Source organism: Crocodylus siamensis, chromosome 14 (genome assembly GCF_052110815.1).
Source record: "Crocodylus siamensis isolate JL-2025a chromosome 14, ASM5211081v1, whole genome shotgun sequence".
In the NCBI taxonomy this organism is placed as follows: Eukaryota; Metazoa; Chordata; order Crocodylia; family Crocodylidae; genus Crocodylus; species Crocodylus siamensis.
Window position 1 is genome coordinate 8,591,375 of NC_143408.1, and position 17,193 is coordinate 8,608,567.

A 17,193-nucleotide genomic window follows, 5' to 3' on the forward strand; every position below is an offset into this window, starting at 1 on the left:
ACTTTGGGTGGGCTGCTGAGCTCATGACTTAGAAGAGAGAGGCTCTTTGGTCCCTTTTCTGTTCTTTTGAACAGTCCTCTCCCAAAAATGTCTGTCTTGGCTGAATAAAGCTAGGAATGAGGTTAGCGGTATATTTTGTCTTCTCCTCATGCAAATAAGTGGATTTGAATTTAAAGGATGACCAGACATGGCATCCTCGCTTCCAGCTATGGGTTTCAAGCTTTAGTCCAGTCTGTTTGTTTCGGGCTTCACTCAAGCATGTGTCTTTGTTGATACAGATGGCCTTGCATACTCTGCCTTGCTGAAGAATGAACTCTTGGGAGCAGGGATTGAGAAGGTGCAGGATCCTCAAACAGAGGACAGGAGGCTGCAACCGTCTACACCAGAGAAGAAGAGCCTCTTCACAGTAAGTGTGGCTAATGGAAAAACATCTTTTAATCTTCAATGCTTGTGCTATAACTTGCAGAGAGGAGCAGGCATTCCTTAAATATGTTAACAGGCACCTGGCACATTGCTGTATCTGGCAGTCTCGACAGATTAAAGTGAGTCATTAACAATGATGCTAAATAAGTAGGGTAGACATCAGGGGTGTGCAAAACCGGCCGCATTCGATTTGGATTTGGATTCGGCCCGAATCGGGGACAGTGATTCGATTAATTGATTGGCATCACTGTCCCGGTTCAATTTGGCTGAATCCAAATCTGAAGTCAGTGCTGCTTCTGAGAAGATCTGGTGGCCGAATCCTAGTAGAGTTGGGAGACCCTTTAATCTCTCCAAATCGAATTGGAACCCTCTGAATTAATTCTGAGAGTTTCGATAATTCGGACATAGACACGGCTTTAAATGTTTTTTCTGTATACCACAAGGTAGGTACCAGGCACAGCTTGCAAATGCTGTGATGCTGAGGTAGATGGAGCATCCCACAGGAGCGCAGCAGGGTCTCCAGCATGCTCCCAGGTGGACTCGGAAGTGGACTGGAAGTGCTTCTGGTCCACTTTTGGGTTTGCTGCCAAGTGCACTGGGGACCCACCATGCTTCTGTGGGACACTCAATCTGCTTGTATCCATAGCTTATCTTCAAGCGTGACCACGCTCCCCCATAACTTGGTGTTGTTTGCGGGTCTTTGTCTAGCCAGGTCTTAAACACCTCCAAAGATGGAGATTCCATAACCTCTCTGAGTAAAAATGAACTTCTCCATATTGTTTTAGAGTAAATATTTAAAGGAAATGTTAAGGGAAGGGACAAACAGAGGTAGAAAACAAAACAGACGTGCCTCGATGCAGGGTTTTGTAGGTAGTGTCTCATGCTGGGACTTGTACTGTGTAGGGTTGTTATATCTAGTGCTTTCTTTGTACAGTATTCCCTCAGTACCAAACGCTCCAGTCCAGATGATGGCAATGAGGTCTCCCCGTATTCCCTTTCACCTGTCAGCAACAAAAGGTAATAAGCTACCCACTGGGCAGGAAAAGAGGATGAGGTTCTTGACATTCATTTTATAGTAACTTATTTCCAATTGGCTACAGAATTTTGGACAAAGGAGTAGAAAGTAGGAGTTGTCCAGTTCCTGAAGAGCAGGCATCCTTAAAAATAGAGATTTTTTTGGTCAGTGTTTCCACTGCCACGTTCCTTCCTTTTCTTAGCTTCGTTATAGGAACAAGAACCTAACTTAATTCTCACCTTGGGTGGGTGTCGCTGATGAACAAGCCACTAAAATGACCTCCTGTATTCTGTCCTTTAGAAAGGCTGTGATCAGTACAGTAGCAGTTTCTGTAAACTGGCTGGTACCATCACAGAGCCTTATAAGATATGCATATCTTTGGGTAACAGCCAGAAATTGCTAAGATCGCCTCGAAAGCCAACAAGAAAAATATCCAAGATTCCTTTCAAAGTGCTGGATGCTCCAGAGCTGCAAGATGACTTCTACCTGAACCTTGTGGACTGGTCATCTCTCAATGTACTCAGTGTTGGCCTTGGTACTTGTGTCTATCTGTGGAGCGCTTGCACTAGCCAAGTAAGTAATAAGCTAATCTATTTTATTTGCAGTGTCACTTCTTCCCCCGCACTCTGCACTAAGATAAAATGAAATATGTTTTATATTAAGTGCAACACTAAGGCCTCTGGCAGACGTTCACTTAAGGCACAATGGGATTTAATTTCCTATCCCAACAATCGTGCCTCCTCCCATGCCACACCTATGACAGATGTGCAATTTTTGGGATCTGATCCCAGTCGCACCCTACTTGGCAGTGTGCCCTAGAGAGCCATGGGCCTCGTGAAGCTGTGTGGTCCTAGGACTGAGACTTCCCTTCACCTGATGGGTGTCACAGCCCCAGGACTGCACTGGAGTGAGTTCCACACCCTGGTGTTGTCCCACAGCAGGGACTGCCAACATGATTGGCAGTCTCAGTGCACTGATCACAAGTGCAGTTTGAGGCGTAATGAAAACTAGTCACAAAATTATTACATGTTCTGTGAAATAATTTGGGGGGTTATTTTCACCCTTCTATCATGCCGTTAGTATCATGAACATATGGCCAGATCATTATTTAAAATGTGTGTAACTGGTTAATCGTGTCTTAAGCGTAACATTTTCCAGGGGTTCAGTAGTGCTCTTAGTCCCAGTTTTTAGCCTGTGAAATAGCTAATATGTTAATATTGTCATTATGCTGCTGCTGTTTAATTTCTTTCCCTTTTCAAGGTGACCCGGTTGTGTGATTTATCTGTGGAAGGTGATTCTGTAACATCAGTGGGCTGGTCAGAACGGGTTCGTATAATGCTGTCAGACATGATTGATTTCCTTTTCAAAAGTGCTGAGGACTTTTTGCCCCTCTCAACTACTGTTGCATTTCAAGATACCCAGAAAAATGAGTGCTTGGTGTGTAAAAGCAATTGGAACTGTTTTTGGTGCTTCACCATTGATAGGAATGCAGTTTGATGTATCCGTGTGAGCTGTATAGTTTAAGGGGGGGGAAAAAAGTGATGCCACAGACCATTAATTGCTTTTTGCCTTTTGTTAAAAGCTAGGCAGATGAGTCAGCTTTGACTAAAGCGACCATCTCAACTATCCTACTATGTAGATAAGGGCTTGGTGTGTAGAAATGTATCATAAATGGAGTAGAGAAATCTGCCCATGTGTGGGTAAGTTATGCTGTCAGACCCCACAATGCAACTCCTCGAGTACCACAAACTTCAGTTAATATTTGCTGCTCATTGTGGAAAGTTGCTGACCTAAATTAATACAGTCAGTGCATTTCAAGTAATTCTTTGTAGTGCTACCATGTTGCATGTATTGTTTCTGGGGAAGGCCTGGGCTAAATATCTCAGCTTCCTGTTGAAACCCTGCAGCCAAGTCCTCAAATACCATTGGATATTCTGGAGAGGGTAGGCTAGACTGTGACAGGTGGAGGACAAAGTGATCACATCTCATTGCAAAGGACTTAAGATGCTTCATCTCGTCTAAACCAAGGACTTGATAAAAGACTTGATGATGCTACAGTGCTTAGAATGTGCATGAAAAGTGCCAGTATTATTTGCCTTGAAAGGATTCTCTTGATGCATCTAGTTTAGTTCCTAGAGCAATTTTCTCCTAATATAAGTAGTAAGATGTTGAGGATGTGTATATACCCTGTTTGAGCACTCCCAGGTTAGCTGGAATTCCTTTGAGCATGGATGATCTCTCCTGAGACTTTATCCTTCTGCCGCCCCCCCCACCCCCCTTTCAGAACCTCAAGTTTATGGTGTGGCTCTCTGAGTCTTTTTGTGTGCTTCTCCTTGCTGGCTTTATTGATTTGGAATTTTTCTTTTAATTTATTTAGGGGAACTTAGTAGCAGTTGGAACTCACAAGGGCTTTGTACAGATCTGGGATGCAGCTGCAGGGAAGAAATTATCCATGCTTGAGGGTCACACAGCCAGAGTTGGTAAGGAGCAAGTGGGAGACAAAGGATGAGGTGTTTTATTTTTAAATATCACCTTCTGATGTAAAATACTGATCAATGAAAGCTAGAGCTGTCCACCTTCTGTGGGCCTTGGTAGCGGGGACCGCACCATGGTGAGCCACAGGTAGAGCTGACCCAAGCAGGGTGCGGGGCCCAGGGCAAATCAGCTTGCGCAGGGCCCTGACCCTGTGCACCCTGGATGCGAAGAAGCCACTGCCGCCACTGGCGGGGTTGGGGTTTGGTGAGTGGCTGGATGCAAAGCCAGCGACGGCGGTACATAGTCGCCACAGCCACTCCTCCCAGCTCTGCAGGGGCCCTGGGATGGCTCTGGCCACAGGCCTCCTGGACTGCACTCCCTGCTAATGCCTCCCTTCCTTCTGCACCATACAGGCACCCCTCAGTTCACTGCTGTACTGCATGCTTGCATGGCCTCAGTCTGGGCCTTGGCTCCCCACCCTGTCCCTTGAGGCAAGGGAAGGCAGCAGAAGCCGGAGGAGAGAGGGGTGCTTGGAGGCTCTGGCTGCTGTTACAGGCACAGCAATGTAGGGAGTGGTGGTGGGTGACAGTCTAGTGGGTCACAGTTTATGCCCTCACAGGCTGCCAGCCATGAAATTCAAGCCATGTAAATACTGCAATAGTTCCTTAAACCTGATTAACAAGGAGTGCCAGAAATGTGGGGAGCAGGCATATCCTTGCAACTCCTGGGCTTTCTTCAAAAATTCATTTTAAATTTTCATTCTGTAGCAGCACTGACCTGCTTTGGGTGTGGTGATACATGAATCATTGCAGCACAAACTTCTGGCAAGTGCCATTTTTTTTTTTTTTTTATTCATGTGCCTGAGGCAGATGAGGGTTGGTGTGCTATGTTACTAACCTTGTTGAATGTCCCTTATTTTCTGGTTTCCAGTCTCCAGTTAAGTTGTTAACACCGGGAAGTTTTCAGTTCATTTTATCTTTAAGCAAGTAGTTTTATGGAAGAAAGCAATGCAACTTTAGCTCCCAGACCTAGACCTGGTGACCAGAACTCATGAGTCCCATTTTCCTTATCCACTATTGACATATCAAATGGTGGTGGTAACTCATAAGGTTTGTGTTTTGGAAACTGTTTTACAATCTTCAAACAAGTGCTGAAGACTTTTTTTTATATATAATGTTATATTCATATAATAGTATTGGTGCTTAACATTTGCATACTGTTCCCCACCCCCACCCCCCTGCAATCCAGTTCACTATTAATGACTGCATCAAATATGTCACTGTGCTTTGCCTACTTCACAGGCGCCTTGGCATGGAACGCAGACCAGCTTTCTTCTGGGAGTCGGGATAGAATGATCCTTCAGAGAGACATCCGGACCCCACCACTACAATCTGAGCGGCGGCTTCAGGGCCACAGGCAGGAGGTGTGTGGGCTAAAGTGGTCTACAGACCACCAACTCCTTGCATCTGGTGGAAATGATAACAAGGTATAGTACTGTTTTTGTTGGAAAGAAATTTGATCTCATCTCTGAACTTTCACTGCCAATTTCAAAAAAGTTTCCTTTCTTCAAGGATATGCCTTCTTTTTTTATTTAAATTCCAGCCTCATTTACAATGTTTTTAAGGGTGGTTTTTTTTTTTCCTGTCAACTTGCTAATTGGACTTTGTTTTTCCTCAAATATAGCCAAACTAAGCTAACCTACTACCCTCTCTAGTCTTCTACCATTTACTAAAGTAAATGGGGATTAATAGTCTGTTCAGGAGGCCTGTGCAAAGTGGCTAGTATTTGCTTCAGACTCACCAGGTGTTATCTGGCAGTGGGGCAATCCCCGCTGCCCCATGCTGAGTGGTGGGGGCTCTGCCCTGCCTGGCCCAGCTCTAGGCCTTTTTAAAAAGAAGAGCCCTGACTCAACAGGTCGTGCCTGGCAGGGGGCGATTCCCTGCTGCCCCTCATTGTTCCGTGCTGCGTGGGAGGCTCTGCACGAGCCCCCAGAAGCCCCAAGGCCACTGCAAGGAGCCGGTGAGTCTGGGGGTTTTTTGCTTTTTTTTTTTTTTTTTTTTTCCTTATAGGTCTGTAGCTGCAGCATGTGGGGCAGCCATGGGGGTCTGGGGGAGTGGGCGGGGGCAACATTTCGCCATTCAAAATAACTTATATTAAACTTCCGCCTGCAAATGTAAGTTTTTGAATTTGGTGTATGCAACGCAAGCTTGCAGTTTACCAGTGAGTATAGAGAAATATCCTGTATTTCTAAGAAGTGGTTCTGAGAGCACCCTTTGGAATAGATTCCTGCACAGGTAACTTATGGGATGTATATTGGACCAAAGTCATGCGTACAGAGTATTACCAGTTTTGGCACTCCTCCTCCAGTAAATAAGACTTTTTGTCTTGTGACGTAGTTGGATTATTCAGTCACAAAGCAAGATAAAGGCCTTGCTGTTCATATTCATGGACCAGAATTCAGATCCTGGCTAAGGCTCAAAGGAAATGAGCTTTGGGATTTTACCCTAGGCTCATATTGCAAAATCTCCCCTCAGGCTGAGCATGCTTGGTGGCTCAGAGGAAAGGTCCCATTTCAGGAATCTAAAATACTCAAGATGGAGGCACGCTGGCAGAATTGTTCAGGCTGAGCTGTTCTGCTTTAGCTCTGTCTAGCTTTGGCTGGTACTATTTCCTTTAGTGTAGGGGTTTGGAGACTAGAAGGTGGTACGTGTGCTTAATTTATCTTGTTGTTTCTTTCCACTAGCTCCTTGTCTGGAATCACTCCAGCCTGAGTCCCGTTCAGCAGTACACGGAACACCTAGCAGCAGTGAAAGCTATCGCATGGTCTCCGCATCAGCATGGCCTGCTGGCCTCGGGTGGTGGGACAGCAGATCGCTGCATACGTTTCTGGAACACTTTAACTGGGCAGCCTTTACAGTGTATTGATACTGGGTCACAAGTGTGCAATCTGGCCTGGTCCAAACATGCCAATGAATTAGTAAGTGCTTCCCTATTCAGTGTCCTGCTGCTAATCTTCAGGTATTGGGAACTGAGCCCCTGACTGTCTTGTCTTTTCCTCCTCCTGCAGGTGAGTACTCATGGATACTCGCAGAACCAGATTCTCGTCTGGAAATACCCCTCACTAACCCAAGTAGCAAAGCTAACAGGGCACTCATACAGAGTTTTATACCTGGTAAGCTATAATCCATACCTTTTTAACCAACTCTTCTGTAGCTTCTGATTCTGCTGTGACTATGCTATGAACGGTGATGGAATCCAAGGTGCTGTTTTCAGCTGGATTCGTGACTTCAGCAAGGTTTTCGATACGGTCTCCCACAACATTCTTGCAAGCAAACTAAGGAAGTACAGGTTGGATGAGTGGACTGTAAAGTACATAGAAAACTGTCTGAATCATTGGGCTGAGAGCATTCCTATACACATGCAGGGAGCCTGCTCCAATGCGCTGTAGAGCATTGGAGCAGACTTGATTAATTGATTCTGCTGGAGTGTGGAAACTGATGCACTCTAGCAGTCCCCAGCATCACAGGCATCAGCATGCTCACGCTGAAAAATGCCAGTGTGGCACTTTTAAAGTGCTCTGCTGTCATTTTTCAACACAGGGATGCTGATGCACATGACGTTCCTGGGCGCTTTTAATTAGCACAACTCTCAGACCTACGGTAATTAAAGTGCCCCTAACACCTACACGGACATTGGCATCAGAAGCGGACTGGCCAAGCTCGACAACGACACCAAACTTTGGGGTAAAGCGTCCACACCTGAGGACAGGAGGGCAATCCAGGTTGACCTTGACAGGCTCAAGAAGTGGGCAGACGAGAACCTGATGGTGTTTAACACTGAAAAATGCACGATTCTCCACCTTGGGAGGAAAAACCCACAGCATACTTATAGGCTTGGCAGTGCTACACTGGCTAGCACTTTGGACAAAAAGGACTTGAGGGTCATGATTGACCACAAGATGAATATGAACCTTCAGTGTAATGCTGCAGCCAGTAAAGCAAGCAAAACGCTGCCTTGCATCCATAGATGCTTCTCGAGCAAATCTCAGAGCATCACTTTTCCATTGTACTCGGCCCTGGTGAGGCCACAGCTGAAGTACAGCATCGAGTTCTGGGCTCCACAATTCAAAAAGGATGTGGAGAAGCTTGAGAGAATCCAGCGGACAGCCACGTGCATGATAAGAGGCCAGGAAAACAGACCTTACAACAAGAGGCTGAGAGCTATGGGACTCCAGCCTGGAAAAGTGCAGGCTCAGGTTATCTTGTGGCCACCTAGAAGTTTATCAGGGGTGCTCACTAGGGTCTGGGGGAACATCTGTTCACCAGAGTGCCCCAAGGGATAACAAGATCCAGTGGTCACAAACTCCACCGTGACTGTTTCAGTCTGGACATAAGAAAGAACTTCTTTACTGTCCAAGTCCCCTAGGTTTGGAATAGACTGCTGCCGGAGGTAGTTCAGGCACCTACCTTGAATGCCTTCAAGAGACATTTGGATATCTATCTTGCTGGGATCCTATGACCCCTGCTGACTTCCTGCCCTTTGGGTAGGGGGCTGGACTCAATCTTCTGAGGTCCCTTCCAGCCCTAATGTCTATGAACCTCCTGGAGCACATGTATAAACACCCAGAGGGTAGTAGTCAATGGCCCCATGTCTGTTTGGCAGCCAGTATCAAGTGGAGTACCCCAGGGGTCAATGCTGGGGTTGGTTTTGTTCAATATTTTCATCAGTGACCTGGAAGATGGGATGGAGTGCACCCTTAGCAAGTTTGCAGATGACACCAAGCTGGGGGGGAGTAGTGCATACGCTGGAGGGTAGGGCTAGGATTCAAAGAGTCCTAGACAAATTGGAGGATTTGACCAAAAGAAATCTCATGAGGTTCAATAAGGAGAAGTGCAAAGTCCTGCATTTAGGATGGAAGAATCCCATGCACTAGTACAGGCTGGGGACCAACTGGCTAAGCGGCAGCACTGCAGAAAAGGACTTGGGGGGAGGTTTACAGTGGGCAGTAAGTTGCATACGAGCCAGCAGTGTGTGTATGATAGTGCAGGGCCAGGGTTTCCATGGAGCCTAGCCCAAGCAGCACTGGTGTGGCACATGGCTAGACGAGGAGCTGCTCCGGGGCTGGGATCTTGCAGTGTGGTTCCCTGCACAGCCATGTGCCCTGTCCACACTGCTGGGGCCAGTCTAGAAATCCTGGCCCCATGCTGCTGGGGTCCCCGTGGAAACTAGCTGCAGCGATGCAGGCAGGAGCTGCTGGGAAATGGAATCCAGCTGCCGGCTGGATCCATCATTTTGCCCACCTCTGAGCTAGACTGTTCTCAGTGGTGGCAGATGACAGCAAGGAGCAGTGGTCTCAGCTTGAAGCAGTGGAAGCTTAGGCTGGGTATTAAAAAAAAAAAAAAAGGTTTCTCACTAGGAAGGTAGTAAAGCACTGGAATGGCTTGCCTGGAGAAATGGTGGAATCTCCATTCTTGGAGGTTTTTAAGGCCCAGCTAGACAAAGCCTTGGCTTGGATGATGTAGGTGGGGCTGGTCCTGCTTTGAGCAGGAGGTTGGACTAGACCTCCTGAGGTCCCTTCCAACCCTAATTTTCTATGATTCCCTATAGCTGTTTGTTAAGCAAAACTGCATGTAGCAGGGCCGTTGATAATTTGGCTCTTCCCACTTGTTGACATGGAATAGGCTTCTTGACTTGACACTTCACATTGTATGGTGAATTTTACATCTTGACAGGTGTCAAAACTTGCCAAAAGTGAGCTTCTCTCATTCCCAAAGGAGCATGGTAATTAGATCTTAAGGTAGTAAAAGTCAGCTGCTGCTTTAGCATAAAAGGCTCTTTACTCTTCTCCCCTCTTTCCATTTTCTGTTCTCTGTGTTTTCTTCTTTTTAGTACAGTATAAAATGTCCAGTGTGATTATTTTTTTGGTTAGTTGTTTGTTGGGAGTTTTTTGTGTGTTTAATCCACCTCTGTCTCTGGATGGATTCTTCTCTTGTTTACTTTATGTGCATAGCCCTCACTCACATAGAGCTTTTGGGAGGCTTCACTAGAAAATGGCATGAGTCAAACCTGTTGAAGGGATATGTACTAGCCAGAGTGGGTTTTAGAAGTAAATCATTTGTGTAAGCAACAGGGCTTAAAATGTCAACAACACTTCTGTATCTCATTGCCGTTTTTATAATAGGCTAATGCATATCCCCTTGAGGTTAAACAAAACACATCGCTTTAGGCAGGAATGAGATCCAAAGGTAGGAGTTACCCTTGTGTATCCTGTAGAATGTAAATAAAGTCTATTCCCAAATTTTGCAATTTGATTTCCTCCTGGCTAATCATCTAAGGTGCCCATTCAGCTCAAACGCTGCTGGAGAATGAGGGTGGGGGGATGGGGATTGTGATCGCTCAGTAAAATGTATTTTGCAGTCTCTTTATTCTCTCTCTTTTGCCCTAGGCAATGTCTCCTGATGGAGAAGCCATAGTTACAGGAGCTGGAGATGAAACCCTGAGATTCTGGAATGTTTTCAGCAAAACCCGCTCAACAAAGGTAAAATCCATAGCCTCTAGTGGTCAGTTTCTGGAGCAAACTAGATCCATCAGGGGAGGAGTCACCAAGGCTAAGGCTTAATGGTTAGCTGTCCTATCGGCTTTCTGGGTGTTTCTCTTGCATGATCAGTTCACCTCTTGTATATTCTTTCCCGTAGTTGTTTGTGTAGTAAGTTGTCGTGGGAGTGGGGCCAGGGTCAGAGCCTGGGCATAAGTTTAAAGGGGTTTGTGATCCTCAGTTGAAAGTTACACATTAGGTCTTCACATGGGATGCATCTACATGTGCACGTTAGTGTGGAGTTGACTAATTAGCTCCACAGTAGAGCATCACAGTCTACACGTTTCTATTTTTAAAGAAACCTCACTGAGGACACAGAAACAAACCATTCTAATGTGCTGGAAGAACAGCAGATATGGCAGATGACCAGCTTGGCTTAGCAGAGAACACTTCAGTAAACTTAAACATAAAAAGGAAGCTTACAAGAAGTGGAACCTTGGACAGAGGACTATGGAGGAGCATAAGAATATTGCTTGTGCATGCAAAGATGAAATCAAAGGCCAAAGCGCAATTGGAGTTCCAGCTAGCAAGGGACATGAAGGGTTTCTGCAAGCATGTTGGCAAACAAGAGGAAGGTCAGGGAAAGTGTGTGTCTCTTACTGAATGGGGGAGTTAACCTGGTGACAGATCACGAGGAAAAGGCTGAAATATTTGATGCCTTTTTTTACCTCTGTCTTTACTGGCAAGGTCAGCTCCCAGATTACTACGCTGGGCAGCACAGTTTGGGAAGAAGGTGAGCAGCCCTCAGTGGTGAAAGAACAGGTTAGGCACTATGTAGAAAAGCTGGACATGGACAAGTCCATGGGGCCAGATTGCAATGCATCCAAGAGTGCTGAGGAAGTTGGCTGATGTGATTGCAGAGCCTCTGGCCATTATTTTTGAAAACTCATGATGACAGTGCCCATCTTTAAGAAAGGGACAAAAAAAGATCCAGGGAACTATAGAACAGTCAGACCCACCTCAGTCCCAGGCATACATGCAGACACTGTGCCCAGGCACAGTTGACTCTGATGTGAACTGCACCGAAGTTTATTGCATTGCCTTAGTTGCATGTGTAGATGCACCCGCAGATGAGTATCACAGCTAAGCACAACATTGTTTTTAAATCTGTGTTTATAACACTGGGTGTCTTGCTATGCTGCTGACATGCCACTAGAACATGTGCAAGATGGTGTTGTGTCTTGGCCATATGCTTACAGTTGTGTCCTTGGGATCGGTATCCTTTAACTTCTAGCAGAGTTGTCCAAAACAACGACTTCAAGAAAAAGGGGATTTTGTAAATTTGACCCTGAGAGGTACCATGGATAGCGATTTCCTCAAAATATAGTTCAGCAAAAGTAGACTTTTGCAGGACTGTTCAAGAAGTAGCTTCAAACACAAAAGGAGGTAGTAGAGAGTTCTAAGGGCCATGATGTCCTGAATGGGCTTGAGAAGGGGGAGCACAGTGGGAAGGGAGAATAAACTCATTCCCTCATGATTTATGAAAACTATGTACTACAGAATTAACCCTTTTCTTCCATTATTGCAGTTGCTCTTCCTTATACATGTTTATGTGCTCTGAGTGGCTGATCTCTTGCAACAAGGATGCTTGGAGTTTGAACCTACCTTTTTGAAGGGTTCCAGACCCTTTTTCCCTAGACTTGTCTCTGCTCAAGTGCAAGCTTCTTGGGGGAATATTTCCTAGTGATGTTGTATGTACTGTACTCATCTCTCAGAAACTAACTGAATTGGGCATCTTGGTACAACACTGGTTTCTCTTTTTCCAGGAGTCTGTGTCTGTTCTGAACCTCTTCACCAGGATACGGTAAACTCCACCCACTCCACACCATGAGACCACAGTGTGATATACCGGGAGAAAACCACTAAGTTGGCGTGCATGGATCCCCAAGCTATCAACCAGAAGAGGGGGAGGGAAGTGTCAGTGGGACTGAAGGATGGACCTTCAAGATCCTTTATTAAATATGTGATTGTGAACCATATTGGACAGTATTTGGGTTTTGGACTGGGAGGGTAATGGAACTGCCAAAGGCTTCACTCTTCATCAGGGGGCATGGGTACAAGAGGGAAGACTGAAGAAAAAAAAACCTTAATCTTATGTTGTACATTGGGCAGAACTTGTATGATATGGACCATTAACTAAGACCAGACCAAGAGCATCCCAACTGCTGCTTTGTTACATATGATGGGAGAAGAGTTTCCTTGTCGCTTTGGAGGGAATAGTTTTAAAATGCTGCTGTGGGTCTCTCATTCTGCAATTTGATCAACACCTTTGAAAGCAGGAGCTAGCCAGGCTTGATCAGATCTAATTGGTGCAAAGGGACACACCTTTGAGCTGGGCAATGGCCTCTCAAATAACAAGGCACCGTTCTAGCCTTGCATCTATTTTCCAAATAAAATGGAGAAATGCTTATTTTTTCCCCTTAACACAGTGTTCTCCATTTTTAAAAAGATGCTGCAGTACTTGATATTTCCGTTCACTTAAGTCAGTTTAATTTTCAGCACCTCTGATGCCTGGCTATAAAAATTTAATTCTTGTCTCTCAATTTTTAGAAGGGTTTTAATGGCCTTCTCATGTGTTGAAGGGGAAGATTACTGCACAATCAACATTTTTTGTTGTTTTTTTAAAAAAAAGAAAAGAAACAATACATGTTCAAGCCTGGTCTTTAGATTTTTAGTTGAATGCATACAAACAATGGCTTTTACGAAGACCCAGGAGTGTTTTATTTGGAGCTTCCTTCTGTGCCAATTATTGCAAACCAGTCGCTGCAGAGTGTCTTTCAAAGGACAAAACCAGTTGAGATGAGTATGTTAAAAAAGACTACTGTGGATCTGTTTTCAAGGCAAGGTGGTTGTCTTTTCCGCTTAAGAAGAAGGAAACATCATGTCTAAATCTCTGCACAAGACTTTTTTTTTTTTTTTTTTAAAGAAAGGGAGAGGTGTTTCATGCTTTTTCTTTCTCTTTTTTTTTTTTTTTTTTAATGAATTAGGTCAAAGCCAGGGACCCATTTTTAAGTTGTTATGGGAGAGAGATCCTGCCAGTTTGGAGCCTGTGTGAAGAGTGCAGTGGGATGTGATGCAAAGCACTTGAGTGTGTATGTTGTTTTTAATTTAAGAGAAGCTGTTATGCTCGCAGCAGCCTCTTCCTGTCTCACTTTGTATGTGTGCCAATGCTCACCCAGCTGTGCTTCTGGCTCTTCTGCTCACCTCTTTGCCTCCTTTGTAACACATTTGGATGTAAGTGCTGTGTCCTGTTTTCTTTTTTTTGGTTTTTTTGTTGTTGTTGTTGTTGTTGTTTTTCCGTGTGTGTGTATAGACCTTGTCTTGTGTCAGTACAGTGTGCAGGCAGATACCTTTTGTGAAATTTGGACTGTGGGGCTGGGGGAGGTGTGGAACGTAGCTGCTTTTCTTTCCCCTCCCCCCCCAACATCACCTAACCCATCTTTTTTGGAAAGCAAAGGCATCCAGGGTGGCAAGGCTGGCAAAGTGCATTGGTTAATTCATTCCATGTTCACAACGGCCTTGACTGAGCATGCCATTCACATAGTGCCTGGATGCTGCTCTCCTCAGTGGCTTGACACAAGCACTGTGTGTACTGCGGATGCTTCCAGGCTCTTGTGTGCCAGGTACCTGCCATGTTCCTTAGCAAAGTTGACAGCCTTGGGCATCTTGAAAGCCAAAAGTGGGATCAGAAAATTCTTATTTATTCCCCTGCCCCACTCTCCTTTCCCAGTCACAATCTCAAACCAGGCCTGCTTTGCTGTTTTCTCGCTACGAAACTACTGGGAATTGTAAAAATAGTCTAATGGCTTCCAGACTCCTCTCCTGCTGTTTTTGTACATTCATTGGCATCTTTAAACATCACAATGCTGAAATAGCCATCATAAAACTCTGCAGAATTGTTACCCAATTAGTTTAAGTTGGGCAAGCATGTCTGAACTGAAAACACCACCTGCGGTTCAGCATGGTTTATAAACACTGCCTGTTCCATTTTGTAGTTGCCCCAAGAGAGTAGAGTAGACTAGGGGAAAGTATTGCGTGTGTTTATATTGGGGGGAGCTGCTTCTGTGGATTAGTATCGCACCTGCAGTCTAGGCTTTGAGAACTCTCACTTAGTCTAGAGACTGGGCATTAGCAATTATCATGAGACACTTCTTCCTCGTAGAGAGAGAGAGATCTGCAAAGGAAGGGGAATTTGGAAGCTGCCCCTGAGGCAGGTGTAACACCTGAGAGAAGAAGATGCTTTGGTTTCTGTTTGGAAAATGCACGCATCTATTTAATGAGAGAGTTTGGAGGGGTTTATAGAAAGGAATGGCAGAAAGCCATGCATACCAGCAGAGACTGTTGTGGGGTGGGAAAGGTGAAACTTGGGATGTGCAGTGTTCCTAGTCTGCTCTTTTAGGAGTGAGTGACTACACTGACCTCAGGCAGGCACTATTAACAGTTTGTCCTCATTTCTCCCTGCCTTGTGATAGAGCAGAGCAGGCTCAGAGGACATTAGCCAAGTTTTTCCATATATACACCTTAAAGCCACTTTTGCTGAGATGTTTGCCTGAAGTATTCAAGCTTTAGATAAGAAGTGCTGTGGTCTGATGTGTCCAGCTGCTATAGGGATATGTGTGGCAGCTTCCTTGTTTCCTACTGCAGCTCCAGAGTAGGATTACATTCCCGGAGTCCAGCAGGGAGGGGGCATCTCCTTAGTCATTCTCTTTTCCCCTCAATAATATATCCCTCACTTAGTCACACAGGTTTGGCAACTGAATTGCTGTCCCTCTGTTTGCTTAGAAAGCAAATCCAGACCTGCTCTGAGATGGGACCATCACTTTTTCACTTCCTTATTTGATCAGCTCAGCAGGGAGGATAGTTGCCTCCAATCCATATCTGACTTAGGGTGGAGTGAATTGGCAATCTGACAAGCATTTAAATATATCTGCCAATGGAATGAATGGTGGGGCTAAGAGAGGAGGAGGGAAGTTATTTTACTTCTGCTTATAGTACTAGAACTGTAAAATAGTGTCCCCTTTTTTAAAAAAAAAAAAAAAAAAAGGATGATGGCAAAATGTAAAGGGAACTGTTCCAGTGACTGGCTTCATGTCTGTTCAAGTAACAGCCTATATTCCCCTCCCTGCCCTTCCCCTACCATGTGGTCCCACTTCACATGCAGCTGCCAAGGAAGGTAGATGGCTGGGTCCATGAAAGTTCCCCCAAAAGGTATCTCGCCAGGGTGTGCGTGTGTGTGTTTGTGGGTATGCAAGTTTGTCTAGATTTTTCATGTAGGCAACTAGTGTGAAATGACCGGCTGTCTGGCGTGTGCTGATTAGCGTTGTAAATGGGGAAAAAAGCAGAAATCTTGTATGCTTGTATTTTCAATGTATGAAGCATAAAAGTACTGAAATGTACAGTTCAGTTTGAACAAAGGGTTTCCCCTCAGAGTTTATGCAGATAAATCTAAGAACTTGTGGTATTGTTACATATAATAACATCATATGGAAAATATAGAGAACATTGTAACTTTTTCATGTAAAGCAATGTTACTGGCATTAAACAAGTTGTGAATTTAAGTCTGTCACTGCATGACGCATGTATAGGAGTGGTCTTCTCTTGTGCATGCCAATAGACTGTGCTCAGATATTTAAGTGGACTCTCATGCCACAAGTTCCCCTGCCGTGGGGCAGGATATGACCACAGGTTTCAGACAACAATCAAAGTGACCATATAAACATGAAATTTTGCGTCATTTTTTAAAAACATCTGTTTATAATAAGACAAAGTACAGCCCAGGACAGATATGATGGGATGTTTTAATGGAGAAGGGTGGGGGTATCATTGCATTCTCAATTGCTGTGTTATGTAAATCCATCTGGCTTCCTCTGGTCTTCACCCAACCGTCTAATACAGTGGTTCTCAAACTTTTTCAAACTCAGGAAATACCAGCTCTTAGCTTTCGCTCTATTTTCCTGTAGGCAAAAAAACCCAAAACCAAAATGATTCTTTTGTGCAAAGAATTCAGAAAGATCCTAATAGGTCAGAACGTCTCTGACACTCCAGATTCCTATGTGAAAGCTCTACATTTTATCTTGTGAATCATGTTTGTACACCTACCAGTTTATACCATTTGCGTGGCACCCTTGAAAGGCTCTCAAGGTACAGTATAGTGCAGCAGCACCCTGGCTGAGAATTGCCACTCTTGTAATTCCTGCAGTAGGAATTTAGCTGATGGATCTGCTAGTATCCCCCAGGCTAGGCTAGATTCAGTCTTGCTCCTCTCCGTTCTTCTGGCAGAGGGAACTGATCAGTTGACTGACCTGCCAGTTTTAACATCTGTTGTCTTAGGCTTGAAAGCAGCTCTATGCAAAGTTTGCCTCCTAGAGCTCACTAGGTTTATCTACACATGCAAATACTGCAGGATGGGTTTACTCTAGAGTAAATTACTCTAGGGCAGGGGTTCTCAATCCACGGCCCAGTGCTGGGATGAGGCAGGTTGGCTGCCAGTCTGCAGCATGGTTGGCTGCCAGACGAGAAATGGTTGCGGGCTGGCAAACTGTGGCCCACCAGAGCCAGGCAGAGAGGCTGTGGCTCCTTGTGCAGGGTCTGTGGCAGCGCAGGGTGTGGCCCACCCCACTGCCTGAGGGGTGGGGGTATTCTTACTTGTCTTCCAGCCAGAAATTCTGGCTGCAGTTGGCTGTGA

General features: G+C 45.1%; 1 protein-coding gene across 2 annotated transcripts in view; it reads left to right on the forward strand.

Moving 5' to 3' along the window:
- Positions 1 to 16,066, forward strand: part of FZR1 (fizzy and cell division cycle 20 related 1) — a 33,323-nt gene extending 17,257 nt beyond the window's left edge. For both annotated transcript variants that reach the window (XM_090027347.1, XM_090027348.1), the window contains 10 exons: positions 279 to 406; positions 1,358 to 1,440; positions 1,828 to 2,011; positions 2,699 to 2,764; positions 3,816 to 3,918; positions 5,215 to 5,399; positions 6,657 to 6,890; positions 6,981 to 7,085; positions 10,359 to 10,451; positions 12,275 to 16,066. In XM_090027347.1, the coding sequence (XP_089883473.1) occupies positions 279 to 406; positions 1,358 to 1,440; positions 1,828 to 2,011; positions 2,699 to 2,764; positions 3,816 to 3,918; positions 5,215 to 5,399; positions 6,657 to 6,890; positions 6,981 to 7,085; positions 10,359 to 10,451; positions 12,275 to 12,316 (1,223 nt within the window). In that variant the 3' untranslated portion in view covers positions 12,317 to 16,066. The remainder of the gene's footprint in view (positions 1 to 278; positions 407 to 1,357; positions 1,441 to 1,827; positions 2,012 to 2,698; positions 2,765 to 3,815; positions 3,919 to 5,214; positions 5,400 to 6,656; positions 6,891 to 6,980; positions 7,086 to 10,358; positions 10,452 to 12,274) is intronic.
- The last annotated feature ends 1,127 nt before the right edge of the window (positions 16,067 to 17,193 follow it).